The 17,362-nt window shown below is 43.0% G+C and overlaps 1 protein-coding gene across 3 annotated transcripts in view; it reads left to right on the plus strand.

Annotated features, from left to right (window-relative positions):
* ADAMTS10 (ADAM metallopeptidase with thrombospondin type 1 motif 10) overlaps positions 1-17,362 on the plus strand; it is a 55,675-nt gene that overhangs the window by 10,349 nt on the left and 27,964 nt on the right. For all 3 annotated transcript variants that reach the window (XM_060785148.2, XM_067473377.1, XM_060785149.2), the window contains exons 2-4: positions 4,680-5,005; positions 6,265-6,632; positions 13,535-13,694. In XM_060785148.2, the coding sequence (XP_060641131.2) occupies positions 4,918-5,005; positions 6,265-6,632; positions 13,535-13,694 (616 nt within the window). In that variant the 5' untranslated portion in view covers positions 4,680-4,917. The remainder of the gene's footprint in view (positions 1-4,679; positions 5,006-6,264; positions 6,633-13,534; positions 13,695-17,362) is intronic.

A 17,362-nucleotide genomic window follows, 5' to 3' on the forward strand; every position in this document is an offset into this window, starting at 1 on the left:
GTGCAGATCACAGTAAGGTGGTCTTTTGCAGCTGGCAGATGGTAATTTTGTCAGCGCCGGTTGTGTTTAAGTGCAGGCCAAGGTCTTTAGGCACTGCACCCAGTGTGCCGATCACCACTGGGACCACCTTGACTGGCTTGTGCCAGAGTCTTTGCAGTTCCATACTTGGTTTTTTAACACGATTGTGAGGTCAGGAGTATTGTGCTCCAAAACTCTTGTCAGTCTGAATTTGGAAGTCCCAGAGTAGTTTGACATATTCATTTTCGGTAACTTTTTCCGGATCGTGATCCCACCAGTTCTTTGTCGCAGGCAGATGGTATTTGTGGCACAAGTTCCAATGAATAATTTGCGCAACGGTGTTATGCCTCTGCTTATAGTCTGTTTGCACGATCTTCTTGCAGCAGCTGAGGATGTGATCAATTGTTTCGTCTGCTTCCTTGTAGAGTCTACACTTGGGATCTTTTGTTGACTTTTCAATTCCTGCTTTGATGGCATTGGTTCAATGTTGGTTCTTGACTGTCTTTCACATAATCTGCCAGGGCATGTTTCTCTTCTTCTACCATTTGTTTCACTTGCAGAAGCCCTCTGCCTCCTAATTTTCTGGGCAGGTAAAGTCTGTCGACATCACTACGCAGGTGTAATGTTTTCTTGTTTTTCTGTCCAGATCATCCAACTCTGCCTGTGTCCATTTCACAATTCCAGCAGTGTATCTAATGACGGGGATGGCCCAGGTGTTGAGAGCCTTGGTCGTATTTCCACCATTTAATTTGCTCTTCAAAATTTTTCTGACCCTTTGGACATATTCCTTGGTAACCACATTTTTCACATGTCCATGCCTGATATTGTCCAACTGTAGTATGCCCAGATATTTATAGGCTTCAGGCTGATTGCATTTTATGGTTTGTTCATTTGGCATCTCTATGCCCTTGCTGTGAGTAATTCTCCCTTTCTTTAATGCCACTGTAGCACATTTGTCTAGGCCGAACAAATTATTATTATTATTATTATTATTATTATTATTATTATTATTATTGACACAAAAGCACAGTATGTCACAGCAAATGAGATCTATATGCTGGATTTCATATCACAAAATCACTTATTATTATTATTATTATTATTATTATTATTATTATTATTCTCTCCCATCTTTCCCCTAATAAGCTCTGATGCATGGCTCACTTTCTCTTTATCTCACCCTAACAAAAGTCCTATAAGGTCGGCATGTATGCGCCATTGAGTTGTGTCTGTCAATTTACAATATAAGGTAGGCATATATGTGCCACTTGCATTTCATTTATTTATCATGTCAGAAGTGAACCAAGGGTACAGTTGTAATGTATTTAAAAACATAAAGTTTTAAAAAGTTGGAATTTTACTAAACGTCCTTTGACCAGTAGCTGGCCACTTGGTGTACCTCTGGTGTTGCTATAAGAAAGTCCTCCAGTGTGCATGTGGCAAGGCTCAGGCTGCATTGTAGTAAGTGGTCTGTGGTCTGCTCATCTCCACACTCGCATGTCGTGGACTCCACTTTGTAGACTCGTTTCTAAAGGTTAGCTCTGCATCTCATGGTGTCAGAGTGCAGTCTGTTCAGCGCCTTCCAAGTTGCCCAGTCTTCTGTGTGCCTAGGAGGGAGTCTCTCATTTGGTATCAGCCACTGATTGAGATTCTGGGTTTTTCTCCTGCCACTTTTGGACTCTTGCTTGCTGAGGTGTTCCTGCAGGTATCTCTAGATATTTGAAAACTATTTCTTGATTTAAGGTGTTGGCATGCTGGCTGATATTCGAACAGGGGATGGGCCGGAGATGTCACTGCCTTGGTCCTTTCATTGTTGGCTGCTCCTTCCCGACAGATATCAGGTGGTGCAATATCGGCTAAACCATATAAATTCTCCAGTGGTGTAGTGGGCAGACAGTGTTTTAATGTGGTAAGATGTGTTCCACTCTGTATTCAGTAGCAGAGTAGCAAAGCGCAAGGGCAGATGTCTTCACTGTGTCTGGTTGTGATTCCCAGGTTGTGCCAGTCAGCTTTCCTATGATGTTATTTGTAGCACTCACTTTTTGCTTGATAGTCAAGCAGTGCTTCTTGTAAGTCAGAGCACCGTCCAGAGTGACTCCCAGCTACTTCGGTGTGCTGCAATTCTCCAGTGGGATTCCTTCCCAAGTAATTCTCAGAGCTCAAGATGCTTGTCTGTTCTTAAGGTGAAAAGCACACGTCTGCATTTTAGATGGCTTAGGAATCAGCTGGTTTTCCCTGTAATAGGCAGTAAGAGCACCTAAAGCTTCGGAGAGCTTTTGTTCAACCATTTCAAAGCTCCCTGCTTGGGCGGTGATGGCACGATCATCAACATTGATCATTTGTGTAAATGTTAAACATGGATGGAGCAAGCACGCTTCCTTGAGGCAGGCCATTCTTCCTTTTTCGCCACCTGCTTCTCTGGCCCTGGAACTCAACAAAAAAGCTCCTGTTTTGTAGCAGATTTCCTATGAAGCGGGTGAGGCAGCAATCCTTTGTGATATGATATGTTTTTCTCAGGAGAAGGCGATGATTTACTGTGTCATAGGTGGCTGACAGGTCTATGAAGACCGCTCCTCTAATCTGCTGTCTTTCAAAACCATCTTCTATGTGCTGAGTCAGTTCAACACTTGTAATGTGCAGCTTTTGCCTTTCTTGAAGGCAGCTTGCTGGGAAATCAAACATGGGTCTTTTCCCCTCACAATTATATGTAGAATAAGTCTCTCCAGAACTTGGTAAAGATGACACAACAAGGAGATTGCTCTATAGTTTTTTGGATCATTCTAGTCTTTGCCTGATTTCAAGATGGCCATAAGTCTTGCTTTCCTCCAGATTTTAGGGATCTGGCAGGATGCAATACGGTTGTTCATCAGCTTCAGCACCTTGCTTTCGGGTCAAAGTTCTTAATTTGCTTAGGAGACCAGCAATGGAGACCAGGGTATATTTCAGAGGCAAACCCATTATTATATTATACATTCATTGCTTTGAAATTCATAGAGTCACCATAAGTTGACAGACCCCATGAATTTCAAAGCAAGGAATATTATAATAATGGGTTTGTCTCTGAAACATACATGGGTCTCCACTGATGGTCTCCCATGCAAGTGCCCAGGCCCACAGCCAGAAAGAAAATTTGGGGTTGAAACTTTTTTCCTCCAGGATGATTTTTCAGGCCAGTGTCTCCTGATCTGGCATGAGATCTCAACAAGGCCCTGAAATGATCCTCATTGTGCAAAAGTTCTTCACAGGAAATACATCCTGAATCATTGCTTCGTCTTGAAGCCAGTTCTTATTGGCCACAAAGAACAATAAACCAACAAAAATAATCATACAATTATTCACAAAAAATCACCCAAAATCATGGAACTATTCACAAAAAATATTCACAAAAATATTCGCAAAAATACTCACAAAAATACTCATAAAATAATTATGAAACTATTCTCAAAAATAGTTATGAAATGAGTTCACAAAAATATTCACAAAACATATTCACAAAACATATTCACAAAAATAATCACGAAACTATTCACAAATATAATCATGAAATAAATTAACAAAAACAATCCCAAAAATGTTTGCAAAAAATATTTGCAAAAATATTTGCAAAAATGTTCATAAAATAATCGTGAAATTATTCACAAAAATAATCATGAAATATATTCAAAAAAGTAATCATGAAAATATTCCCAAAAAATGTTAACAAAAATAACCACACAATTTTTTTAAAAAAAATGCAAAAATAATCGTAAAAATAATCACAAAAATAATCAAAAATTATTTACAAAAATAGTCGCAAAAATATTCATAAAATAGACATGCAAATTTTTGCAGAACATATTCATGAAAATAGTCACAAAAGTTTTCACAAAAATAAATAAATAGAATGTTTAGCCACCAATTCACCAAGCTTCTGATGAGCACCTTTGCCCCTCCAAACACCACACCATACATAAATCCTCCTCCAAACACCATACCATACTTACCAAGCGCACCTTGTACATGAAATTAGTAGGCTAACCAGGGAAATCTGCTGAACCATTTAGGTCGAAATCTGAGGTGCCTCTTCTTATCCACAGGAGATACACATCCTGGCAATGGAAACTGGATTTTGCACGAATTGAGCTTTCACTTGGTCATCAGGCACAGTCTTGTTCATATCAAGTCCAAGGTCCAACAATGACACAGTTTCTTCTCTTTGCTCCTGTTCCATGGTTTGTTTGGCAGGGATTGGAGATGTCATAATTTCCACAGTTCCTTCAGTTTCCACCTGCAATCCAGGTCAAATCCACCCCTGTGTCTTTGCAAGCTGGTTACGAGTAGGCCAACTTGGTTGCTTCCACTATGTCAGCTATTGTAGCTATTGCAATGTAAATTGGTAGAAAGGTAGGTAAGGATAGTGTGAATCATCCAAGTTGGGCTTGTTGTTCTGGAGGGACTCTAATTTTTGCTTCTCATAGACTTGGCAGGGGGATTTGGTTTATCATGAGTAAATCAGATTTGTTTTTTCAACCTGAAAAATTTTGGGGTGGGGCGTTTGAACCCCTAAACTGTCCCCTTGGCTTGCAAGTGCCAAATGGGAAGTGGATGGCCAAGACTAGGTCTCGCAAACGGAACCAGATCATTAGGTCTTCCTATTAACACCTTTGTCCTTCGTCTGGCAGGGCCATGCAACTGACCAACGGTCCATGCTGAGCGAGGTAGGTCCTTGCCGACGTGCCGCAACGACGCCTGCCTCGCTGCTTTCCAGAGCGCACCCCACAGTCGAGGATGGCCCGGAAAGGACCAGCAACTTGTCTCTTAGCATAAGCGGTGCATTGAAGAAAGCAATGTTGGGGCAGACCTCGCCAGCCTGGTCCAAGTTCACCGCCCAGACCGCGCAAAAGAGCCCCGTCGTCCAGCATGGCAGCGGCCTGGCGCCTCGTGGCCTGGGCGTTCCTCTCGGCCATGTCCGTGGGCAACCTTCCTGGGTATACTTCCCAGTCACAAGGTGCGAGTTGTATGACCATTATTCGTAAACACTAACACAGTGGTTCTCAACCTGGGGTCCCCAGATGTTTTTGGCCTACAACTCCCAGAAATCCCAGCCAGTTTACCAGCTGTTAGGATTTCTGGGTGTTGAAGGCCAAAAAAATCTGGGGACTCCAGGTTGAGAACCACTGCACTAACACAATGTACAATTTTTTCGTTAGTTGTGGTAAGTCAGATCAAATTCGTTCAATCCGTACTTACAACACAATACTCAACACATGCGCCAAAAACTTAAGAATCAAGACTCACCCAATACTATTTTGTTTGCATTTCCTTGGAAGCCTCCCAAAGTCAGTTTCATTTTGAGCGCAAGGAAGCAAAGCAAAGCCAAAAAGGCTGCCTTTCCTCTTTAAATGAATGACCTCTTGCCATGAGGAGAGGAAAGCAACAGGCCGGAATGAGCTGAGTGAGTGGAAAAAGAGACTGAGAAAGCACAGAATCCTGAGAAATGTAGTATGGGAAGGCAAGGAAGCAAAGCAAAAGCCAAAAAGGCTGCCTTTACTCTTTAAACGAATGACACTCTTGCCATGAGGAGAGGAAAGCAACAGGCCGGGACGAGCTGAGTGAGCGGAAAAAAGAGACCGAGAAAGCACTGAATCCTGAGAAATGTAGTTTGGGAAGGCAAGGAAGGAAAGCAAAAGCCAAAAGGCTGCCTTTCCTCTTTAAATGAATGCCGGAGATTGCAAAAGGCTCTGCCCTAAACTACATTTCCCAGCATGCTGCTCAGCATCAGAAAGCCCCAATCAGGAGAGGGCAGAGATGTATCCCTCCCTAGCACCAGAGTTCCAACAACTTGTTGAATCTGCAAAGAGGAGGATGGACTGATTTTGTAATTAGAAGCTAAATGAATTTTTGACATTTTGCACACCTCTAGTGTCTTATGTAGTAGTGAAAATATGTATGTATGTATGTATGTATGTATGTATGTTCCCCGAAGGCTCCTCCATGACATGATGGATCTGGACCAGACTTTGCAAACATACCCTTTAGTATTCAACTTAAAATACTTCTGTGGTTTCAATTAAAACATCTATCTTATTCAGAACTAGGGGCCCAAAAATAAATGAATATATATGTATGCAACCTCAAGAGGGCAGTATGTAGATAGAAAGTCTACCTCCAAAAATGCATACCTGGGCAAATGAAGGGACAAAATTGGCTTTGCACATTTTCTGAGTCATCCTTGTGAGCATGTGTCTCTCTTTTTTGATGTCGCAGAGGACTTCCTCTCCAGCTTGGACCACTATGAGATTGCCTTCCCCGTCCAAGTGGACCAGAATGGGGATATCCTCAGCTTTGACTTGAAAACCCAGCGGAAGCGGCGCTCTCGGCGCAGCAGTGCGGGGCAGCCCTCGTACGAACCCCCGGAGCAGCAGGTCTTTTACAAAGTCTCAGCCCATCACACCCAATTCCTCCTCAACCTGACCTTGCACACTAATTTGCTGGCGGAGCGTTTCCGGGTCGAGTACTGGAAGCGGGACGGGGTTGACCAGCAGCATGAGTTCCATGAGGATTGCCACTACGCCGGCCACTTGCAGGATGAGTACTTGAACTCCAAAGTCGCCATCAGTAACTGCAATGGACTGGTAAGTGTATTGTCGAAGGCTTTCATGGCCGGAATCACTGGGTTGTTGTAGGTTTATTCGGGCTATATGGCCATTCTGTCCTGACATTTCGCCTGCATCTATGGCAAGCATCCTCAGAGGTAGTGAGGTCTGTTGGAAGTAGGAAAATGGGTTTATATATCTGTGGAATGACCAGGGTGGGACAAAGAACTCTTGCCTGCTGGAGCTAGGTATGAATGTTTCAAGTGACCACCTTGATTAGCATTTGATGGCCTGGCAGTGCCTGGGGCAATCTTTTGTTGAGAGGTGATTAGATGTCCCTGATTGTTTTCCCTCTGTTGTTTTGCTGTTGTCATTTTAGGGTTTTTTTTTAAATACTGGTAGCCAGATTTTGGTCATTTTCATGGTTTCCTCCTTTCTGTTGAAATTGTCCACATGCTTGTGGATTTCAATGGCTTCTTCAACCAGAGAAGTCAGCCATAGCAGAGCACCTGATGAACCAACCTGGACACAGCATATTATATGAGAACACAGAAATGCTGGACCACTCTCACAACCACTATGTCAGACTACACAGAGAAGCCACTGAAATCCACAAGCATGTGTACAATTTCAAAAGAAAGGAGGAAATCTTGAAGATGAACAAAATCTGGCTACCAGTATTAAAAATACAGCAAAACAACAAAGGGAAAACAATCAAGGACATCTAATCACCTCTCAACAAAAGATTGCCCCAGGCACTGCCAGGCCATCAAATGCTAATCAAGGTGGTCACTTGAAACATTCACACCTAGCTCCAGCAGGCAAGAGTTCTTTGTCCCACCCTGGTCATTCCACAGATATATAAACCCTTTTTCCTAGTTCCAACAGACCTCACTACCTCTGAGGATGCTTGCCTTAGATGCAGGTGAAACGTCAGGAGAAAATGCCTTTAGAACATGGCTGTATAGCCCAAAAAAACCTACAACAACCCGACTGGTAAGTGGTTTCTTCACTTCCGAAATACCTACTCTTTCCCTTTTTCTACCATGCACAATAGCTCCCTTCTCTTTTCCTGTGGCTGTGACAGCTGCCTTTTCATGTAATACAAACAGCAATCTTTATTACGGTCCAAAGACCCAGTTTTCTCAGCAGAGAAAATGACTATAATTGGAGAAACTTCAGGGACTCCTATCTCCCTCATTTTTAAAGTTATTGGGGTGAAACTTGCTACAATTTTAGAACACATTTACGACTGTTAGCCCACCAAATTTAATTTCACTTATCCACAGATTTTTGGGCACTTGGAGAACAAGAAACATATGAGTGGGAATGCAGCTCACAGAAGGCAATATCCCACAGTCTTTGTTTAAGAGATTTAAGTGCCATGTCATAACTAAGATGAGATTTATTTATTTATCATGTCAGAAGTGAATTGCGAATACAGTTATAGTTTATGGAAAAACTACAAAATTAAAAACTTGGCATTATACTTAATTTCCTTTGACCAGAAGCTGGCCACTTGGAGTGCCTCTGGTATCGCTGTGAGAAGGTCCTCCATTGTGCATGTGGCGGGGCACAGACTGCATTGTAGTAAGTGGTCTGTGGTTTGCTCTTCTCTGCACTCGCATGTCGTGGACTCCACTTTGTAGCCCCATTTCTTAAGGTTTGCTCTGCATCTCGTGGTGCCAGAGTGCAGTCTCTTCAGCGCCTTCCAGGTTGCCCAGTCTTCTGTGTGCCCAGGAGGGAGTCTCTCATCTGGTCTCAGCCACTGATTGAGGTTCTGGGTTTGGACTCTCACTTGCTGAGGTGCTCCTGCGAGTATCTCTGTAGATCTTAAGAAGTTATTTCTTGATTTAAGGTGTAGGCTTGCTGGCTGATATCTGAACAGAGGATGGGCCAGAGATGTCACTGCCTTGGTCCTTTCATTACTTGCTGCTACTTATTTATTTATTATTTATTTATTTACAGCTTTTATATTCCGCTCTTCTCACCCCGCAAGGGACTCAGGGTGGATTACAGTGTACACATATATGGCAAACATTCAATGCCAATTTTGACATACAAACATATACAGACATACACAGAGGCTATTTAACTTTTTCTGGCCGCCAGGGGAGCTGTCGCTTTCATCGTCCATCTGCGACACTGATGAAGTACTTCCGCATTCCCCGCATGCTTTTTGCTGGAGTCTTTTTTAAGCCTCATAAATTAGTTAATTTAGCCTCCCCACACTTTAAGGTGGTACCTAATTTTCCTACTTGACAGATGCAACTGTCTTTCAGGTTGCAAAGGTCGACAACAGGCTACACACAATTGGTTAGAAACCCACTCCAACCCGGGTTGGCTTCGAACTCATGACCTTTTGATCAGAGTGATCTTACTGCAGCTGACACTCAGCCAGCTGCGCCACAATCCCGGCGCTACTTCCCAACAGATATCAGGTGGTGCGATACCAGCTAAACAGTATAATTTCTTCAGTGATGTAGGGCATAGACATCCTGTGATAATGCGGCATGTCTCAATAACAGCCACATCTAGTGTTTTAACATGGTGAGATGTATTCCACACTGGGCATGCATATTCAGCAGCACAGTAGCAAAGCGCAAGGGCAGATGTCTTCACTGTGTCTAGTTGTGATCCCCAGGCTGTGCCAGTCAGCTTTTGTATGATATTATTTCTAGCACCCGCTTTTTGCTTGATAGTCAAGCAGTGCTTGTTATAAGTCCGAACACAGTCCAGAGTGACTCCCAGCTGTTTTGGTGTGCTGCAATGATCCAGTGGGGTTCCTTCCCAGATAATCCTCAAAGCTCAAGATGCTTGTCTGTTCTTAAGGCGAAAAGCACGTGTCTGCATTTTAGATGGATTAGGAGTCAACTGGTTTTCCCTGTAATAGGCAGTGAGAGCACCTAAAACTTTGGAGGGCTTCTGTTCAACCATTTCATATCTCCCTACTTGAGCGGTGATGGCACGATCGTTAGCATAGGTGAAACTCTCTGTCCCTTCTGGCAGTGACTGGTCAAAAGTGTAAATGTTAAGCATAGATGGAGTAAGCACGTTCCCGTGAGGCAGGTCATTCTTCTGTCTTTGCCGTCTGCTTCTCTGAGCCTGGAACTCAACAAAAAAAGCTCCTGATGAGATAGGAGAGAGGAAGAGAGGCCAATAGAAGAGTTTTTTAAAAAAGTTAAGCTTGAATTAGTTGCTAGTGTAATCATCCTGGACTAAAGGGTGAATGACACCTGAGCCTAGTCTGAAAACACTGACCTTGATCCAATATTTAAAGGCCCACCACCAAGCTCTTGTTGATAGGAGGATTTCCCCCAGATTCTAACAGCAGGACATAGGATTGCTCACATCTGGGGAACTGGAAGAGGGTAAATACCTACCAAACAACTCCCACAAGTCTGGTTCATCCTCTGTCATCCCGCTTTCTTGGCTGCTTCTAAAATGTCCTGTCATCCCTGGTCTCCTCCCACTTTCCTCCTTGTAAAGAGGATGGAAATGTATGAAAGCCAGTGGAAAGTTAAGGCAGAGCGGAGGAGGGCTGGAGGACTAGAAAAGGAAGAATGAAACTCCTTGCTAGTCAAAACAGCAGCACAGTGGGGGTTTTCGATAGGAAATTGAAAAGATGAAAGTAGGAGATTCAAAAGGAGGGCTTTATTACCTCAATAGAAAGGAAGGGGAGCACAGGAAGAGGGGAAGAGAGGGGGAAATTGTTGTAATAAAGATAGATAAGAGGCACTGAGAGAAGGAGAATGGGCAAAAGGATTTGCGCCCACATATTTTAGAAACATTAGAAACATCTATCTATCTATCTATCTATCTATCTATCTATCTATCTATCTATAAATGCTCTGTGCATAATGAGTACCTTAAAAACAAAAGAACCAATGAACGAAATCACACCACATTTGGCAACAAAACATCTCACTACACAAGGAGTGACCATCACTCAAAAAATTATGATTTTGTCATTTGGGAGTTGTAGTTGCTGGGATTTATAGTTCACCTATAATCAAAGAGCATTCTGAACTCCACCAACGATGGAATTGAACCAAACTCAACACACAGAACCCCCCTGACCAACAGAAAACACTAGAAGGGTTTGGTGGGCATTGACCTTGGGTTTTGGAGTTGTAGTTCACCTACATCTAGAGAGCACTGCGGACTCAAACAATGATGGATCTGGACCAAACTTGGCACGAATACTCCATATGCCCAAATATAAATACAGATGGAGTTTGGGGGAAATAGACCTTGACATTTGGGAGTCGTAGTTTCCGGGATTTATAGTTCACCTACAATCAAGGAGCATTCTGAACCCCACCAACAATGGAATTGGGCCAAACATCCCACACAGAACCCCCGTGACCAACAGAAAATTCTGTGTTTTCTGGTGGTCTTTGGTGACCTTTCTGACACCCCCCTGGTGACCCTCCACCAGGGTGGAGAAATGCTGCCTTAAGGCCATCCAGTACAACTCCCTTCACCAGGGCAAGAAAACATAATCAAAGCCCTCCTGACAAAGGGCCACCCAGCCATTCACACACACACATATATATGTATATGACAGATGCAGTATCAAAGATTTGAAAGGGACCCCTAAAGAAGGACATATTGCATGTTCCAGAGTAGGCAAACCAAACACTCTCCACATCAACACTGGCAAAGAAACAGCAAGAAATACTGTTTATCCACAAGCACAAAGAAATTACATATATTAGAAACCAACACTTTCTCATTACTTTATTTTCCAGATCACCTGACTGGGCCACAGCAACGCGTGGCAGGGGACCACTAGTCTAGTATAAAAAGGCCAAGTTGCATCTCAGCCTCGTGGCACTATTTTTCCGGTTGCACACCCAATAGCTTTGCCCGGCCATAATAATCTGTTGCATGTAATCTCCTCTTTTCTAGTGTCTGATTGAAACAGAGATACTAAGGGTTTTAGGGGCATGGATCCTCAACACTGGAATGAAAAGAGATAGGATTCAGGCTTCAGATGCCTACTGGGTTAAGATTAGATCTAGAGATCAAGCTCAGGTTAAAGGTAGAGATAGGGTTATAGTTGGGGTTATAGATATAGTTAAGGTTAGAGTTAGAGTTATAGAGTTAGGCTTATAGATAGTGTTTGAGTTAGGTTTATAGAGTTAGGTTGATTGATAAAGTTAAAGTTAGGGTTAGAGTTAAGGTTATAAAGTAGACTTAGAGTTAGGGTTAGACAGAGTTAGGTAGAATTAAGATTATAGATCGAGTTAGGGTTATAACGTTAGGGTTAGACTTAGTGTTATAGATAGAGTTAAGATTATAGATAGATTTAAGGTTGGAGTTAGGTTTATAGAGTTATAGACAGAGGGTTATAGTTCTGTTTATACATAGAGGTAGGGTTAGAGATGGAGTTAGAGATAGGGCTAGAGATAAAGTTAGGGTTATAGTTTGGAGGATAGATAGAGTTAGATTTATAGATAGGGTACAGGTTAGGGTTTGAATCAATGTTATACTTAGGGTTAGATTTATAAATAGGTTATAGATAGGTATATACTACTTCTTATACATAGAGTTACGGTTAGATGCAGTTAGAGATAGGGTTAGAGATGGATTTAGAGACAGGGTTAGAAATGGAGTTCACAATAGGGTTAGAGATGGATTTAGAGATAGGGTTAGAGATGGAGTTAGACATAGGGTTATAGATGGAGTTAGATATAGGGTTAGAGATGGAGTTAGAGATAGGGTTTGAGATGGAGTTAAAGTTAGAGATGGAGTTAGACATAGATTTAGAGATGGAGTTAGAGATAGGGTTAGAGATGGAGCTACAGATAGGGTTAGAGATAGATTTAGAGATAGGGTTAGAGCTGGAGTTAGATATAGGGTTAGAGATAGAGTTAGAGATAGAGTTTGAGATGGAGCTAGAGATAGGGTTAGAGAAGGATTTAGAGACATGATTAGAGAAGGATTTAGAGATAGGGTTACAGATGGAGTTAGCGATAGGTTTAAAGATGGAGTTAGAAATAGAGTTAGAGATGGAGCTAGGGTTAGAGTTGGAGCTAGAGATAGGGTTAGAGATGGATTTAGAGACAGGGTTAGAGGTGGAGTTAGAGATAGGGTTAGAGATGGAGTTAGACATAGGGTTATAGATGGAGTTAGATATAGGGTTAGAGATAGAGTTTGAGATGGAGCTAGAGATAGGGTTAGAGAAGGATTTAGAGACATGATTAGAGAAGGATTTAGAGATAGGGTTACAGATGGAGTTAGCGATAGGTTTAAAGATGGAGTTAGAAATAGAGTTAGAGATGGAGCTAGGGTTAGAGTTGGAGCTAGAGATAGGGTTAGAGATGGATTTAGAGACAGGGTTAGAGGTGGAGTTAGAGATAGGGTTAGAGATGGATTTAGAGACAGGGTTAGAGGTGGAGTTAGAGATAGGGTTAGAGATGGAGTTAGACATAGGGTTAGAGATGGAGTTAGATATAGGATTAGAGATAGAGTTTGAGATGGAGCTAGAGATAGGGTTAGAGAAGGATTTAGAGACATGATTAGAGAAGGATTTAGAGATAGGGTTACAGATGGAGTTAGCGATAGGTTTAAAGATGGAGTTAGAAATAGAGTTAGAGATGGAGCTAGGGTTAGAGTTGGAGCTAGAGATAGGGTTAGAGATGGATTTAGAGACAGGGTTAGAGGTGGAGTTAGAGATAGGGTTAGAGATGGATTTAGAGACAGGGTTAGAGGTGGAGTTAGAGATAGGGTTAGAGATGGAGTTAGAGAAAAGGTTAGAGATGGGGTTAGAGACAGGGTTAGAGATGGAGCTTGAGATAGGGTTAGAGATGCCATTAGAGATCGGGTTAGAGATGCAGTTAGACATAGAGTTTGAGATAAAGATAGGGTTAGAGATCGTGTTAGAGATAGAATTGGAGTTAGGTCATGCAGTGGACCTCTCCTTTGATTTCCAGCATGGCGTGATCATCACGGACGAGGACGAGTACTTCATTGAGCCGCTGAATCCTGGCACCAACCTCAGCAGTCGGGATGAGCAGGAAGGACCCCCACACGTGGTGTACAAGCGCTCCTCTCTCCAACATCCCCACATGGATGCCGCTTGTGGTGTGATAGGTAGGTCTTGGGGTCCGTTTGCCTTCAAGTCAATTATGGTGACTCTCAGATTTAATAATCCTCTATATTTCTACAAAAACCAAATATATTGGTCTAGAATGGGGGAGACACGTGCAGTTTAGAGAAAAAGAATGAGAGCTTCTTTGCATTTCAATGCCAGGAGCCCTGGGATCACGTTGCCAAATTCCGGAAGGAGGAGGAGGAGTAACAGGCTGGGGAACGTTTGCTGACCTGAAATGTCTGTTTCGGAAAAGAAAGAGTGCCAATCTGTTTCCAATTTGTTCTTTGAGAAGCAATAACGGTTGGGTGGATGTGACCCGTGAATGAGGCCCCAGTTTCAGATCCAAATCCCAGCCAAAGCATTCATTAAAATAACAACTATTCGGGGGGTTGGTTGGTAGTCCTTAAAGGACCCCATTGACATGAACTTGATTTGCCTTCTGCTCACCAACAAAAAGACCCAAATAAAGGGTTATTTATCAAAGCTGGACACAACTACTCTTTATATAACAGAACTAAGTCTCCCTGTGGGATTTGTAGCATCTCTGGGGAACTTTTTAAAGTCTCTCTATATGAGAAGGAGCATATGCCCTTTCTCTCAAACCCTTGTCCTTTGTTGAGTCCCAATGCTATGTAATCTCTAAGTCTCTCTTTGGGACTTTTTCAGCACTAGGTCTCCCTGTTTTACCTTTTGATTTTCCTCTCTATGTGATATATAGCGGTGGGTACTTCTGTGGGGTCATTTTAACCCTAAATATTAGAGGTGTGCGAAGTGGCTGAAATCGGATTATGGCTTGTCTCCGTACTCTGGCCAATAGAATGCGGGCTGCTGTGATGAGATAAATAAATAGTTTATCCGTCTCTGATAGACAAAATATTTTCATTACATTATTTACATGGTGGTGGATGGCGAGTGGCTCCGCCTGGCAGCCAACGGGCCTCAGAAAGGGAGGCTGGTGTGCGGGCCGGGCCTGAGGCGCGTCAGAGAAGGCCTGCTGGTCACGAAGTGTGGCCTACTGCGCTACTGCTGCTCCGGAAGTGGCTCCAGAGTGTTTATTGGGTTGTAGTTAAGAGCTGCATGGATTCCGAAGGCTATGTACGACTGGCCTTCGGGGTGCCTCTTTGGGGAGGGGGTGGATTTTCCTCCTTCCCTGGCAGCGCTCTCACTCAGGGTACAGGAGTCATCTAAGGTGGCGGCAGCAATAGAGGCAGAGACAGCAGTAGCAAAAGCAAAGACAGCTCTAGCAGGGAAAGGGAAGAGGAGGAGCCTGACTGGCCGCCTTCCTTTCGCATCTCGAATCCATTTCCCCAGTTCTAGTGATACCAACGCACCAGGTGAGCACAGCAAAGGCACAGCAAAGGTGGGTAAGCAAGCGTGAGGGCCCTGTTTACCTCTCCGAACGTATTCTCCCCTATGAACCATCAAGACCATTAAGATCGTCTGGAGGGGCCCTGCTCTCGGTCCCACCGCCTGCACAGTCATGGCTGGTGGGGACGAGGGACAGGGCCTTCTCGATGGTGGCTCCCCGGCTTTGGAACTCCCTCCCATTAGAGATCAGAACTGCCCCCTCCCTCATGACATTCAGGAAATTAACAAAGACCTGGTTGTGGAACGTGGCATTTGACAATTGATTTAATTCTTTGCCCACATGAAAGGAGGATGATGAACGGTAGTTTGGGATTGCGATTGTGTGGACGATTTGGCTCTTATAACTGTGATGATAATGTTTTTAATGTTTATGGTGCTTATATTTTAATCGTGTAATGATGTTGCATTGTGTTGTTATTGTATATTTTTGTATGTTAACACATGTTGTGAACTGGTCCGAATCCCTCTTTGAAGGTGAGAGGGTCAGTATATAAAACCTCGAAATAAATAAATAAATAGGGACGCTATAAATATACTTAGCGGATTTTCATTTTTCACGAGTGGTCCTGGAACGTAGTACCCGCGATAAGTGACGGAACACTGTATTATGAATTGTAATGTAAATATCTGATATGTAGGATGTATTTTCATTCACTGGTCCAAATTTAGCAGAAATACCCAATAAGCCCAAGTTTGAATACTGTTGGGGCCGGGGGGGGGGGGGGGTTGATTTTGTCATTTGGGAGTTGTAGTTGCTGGGATTTATAGTTCACCTACAAAGAGCATTCTGAATTCCACCAACGATGGAGTTGAACCAAAGTTGGCACAAAGAACTCCCATGACAAACAGAAAATGGCAAAAGGGTTTGGTGAGCATTGACCTTGAGTTTTGGAGTTGTAGTTCCCCTACATCCAGAGAGCACTGTGGACTCAAACAGTGATGGATCTGGACCAAACTTGGCATGAATACTCAATATGCCCAAATGTGAACACTGGTGGAGTTTGAAGGACATAGATTTTGACATTTGGGAATTGTAGTTGCTGGGATTTATTGTTCGCCTATAATCAAAGGGCACTCCGAACCCCACCAACGATAGAATTGGACCAAACTTCTCACACAGAACCCCCATGACCAACAGAAAATACTATGGGTTGTTGTCGGTTTTTCTGGGCTATATGGCCATGTTCTGGAGGCAATTTTTCTCCTGACGTTTCGCCTGCATCAGAACATGGCCATATAGCCCGGAAAAACCTACAACAACCCATGGATTCCGGCCATGAAAGCCTTCGACAATACAGAAAATACTATGTTTTCTGATGGTTTCTGGCGACCCCTCTGATACCTCCTTTTAACCCCCCCCCCCCGGGTGTCCTGACCCCCAGGTTGAGAAACGCAGGTTTAGTGCAAGATCTCTTTTTGGTGCAAGGTGTCCTCCCATGCAATCTCTTTGGTGCTAGACTCCTGCATGGGATCATCTCAACGTGCGGGCTCCTTGTGGGATCTTTTCAGTGCGAGGTTTTCCTGTAGGATCTTTTTCAGGCCATGAAATCACTTTAATGATAGACCCCTTGAATGGGATCATCTTCATATAAGGTCCTCTTATGGGATTTTTTTTTCCATGCGAGGTATCCCTATGATATCTTTTAAAAAATTTAAGTGTTTATGTATAAAGACACTAGCTTGGGTCCCCTGCATTGCCCAGGTATTTTTGAAAAAAATGAATTTTTAATTGTACAAACTGCATAAGGTTCTGAGTGAACTACAACTCACATCATGCCAGGTTAACCCCGAAAAACCCCATCAGTACTTAAAGTTTGTTATGTTGGGCAAGTTTACTCTGGATGCATCATTGGTGGGGTCCAGTGTGCTCTCTGGCTGCAAGGGTAAACTACAACTCCCACTATGGTGAGTCAGTCCCCTCAAACCCCTCCAGTAGGTTGAGTTAGTCATGGGGGTTCTGTGTGCCAGGTTTGGTCTAGGTCCATCATTGGTGGAGGTCACAGTTTCTCTGGCTGTGGGTGAACTCCCAGAAAGGAAAGTCAGTTCCCCCCAAACCCCTCCAGTAATCAAATTTCAGTGTATCAGGAATGTGTGTCAAATTGGTCCAGATCCATTGGTGTTTGGGTTCACAGTACTCTCTGGATGTAGGTGAACTACAATTCCCACAAATCAAAGTCAGAACCAAGTTTACATTAATCACCCAAAATTATTATTATTATTATTATTATTATTATTATTATTATTACTCTTGTTATTATTTTCTATGACGTGTTTTGAGCCCGAGATCTCCCCATGGGAT

This window comes from Anolis sagrei, chromosome X (assembly GCF_037176765.1).
Source record: "Anolis sagrei isolate rAnoSag1 chromosome X, rAnoSag1.mat, whole genome shotgun sequence".
Classification (NCBI taxonomy): Eukaryota; Metazoa; Chordata; class Lepidosauria; order Squamata; family Dactyloidae; genus Anolis; species Anolis sagrei.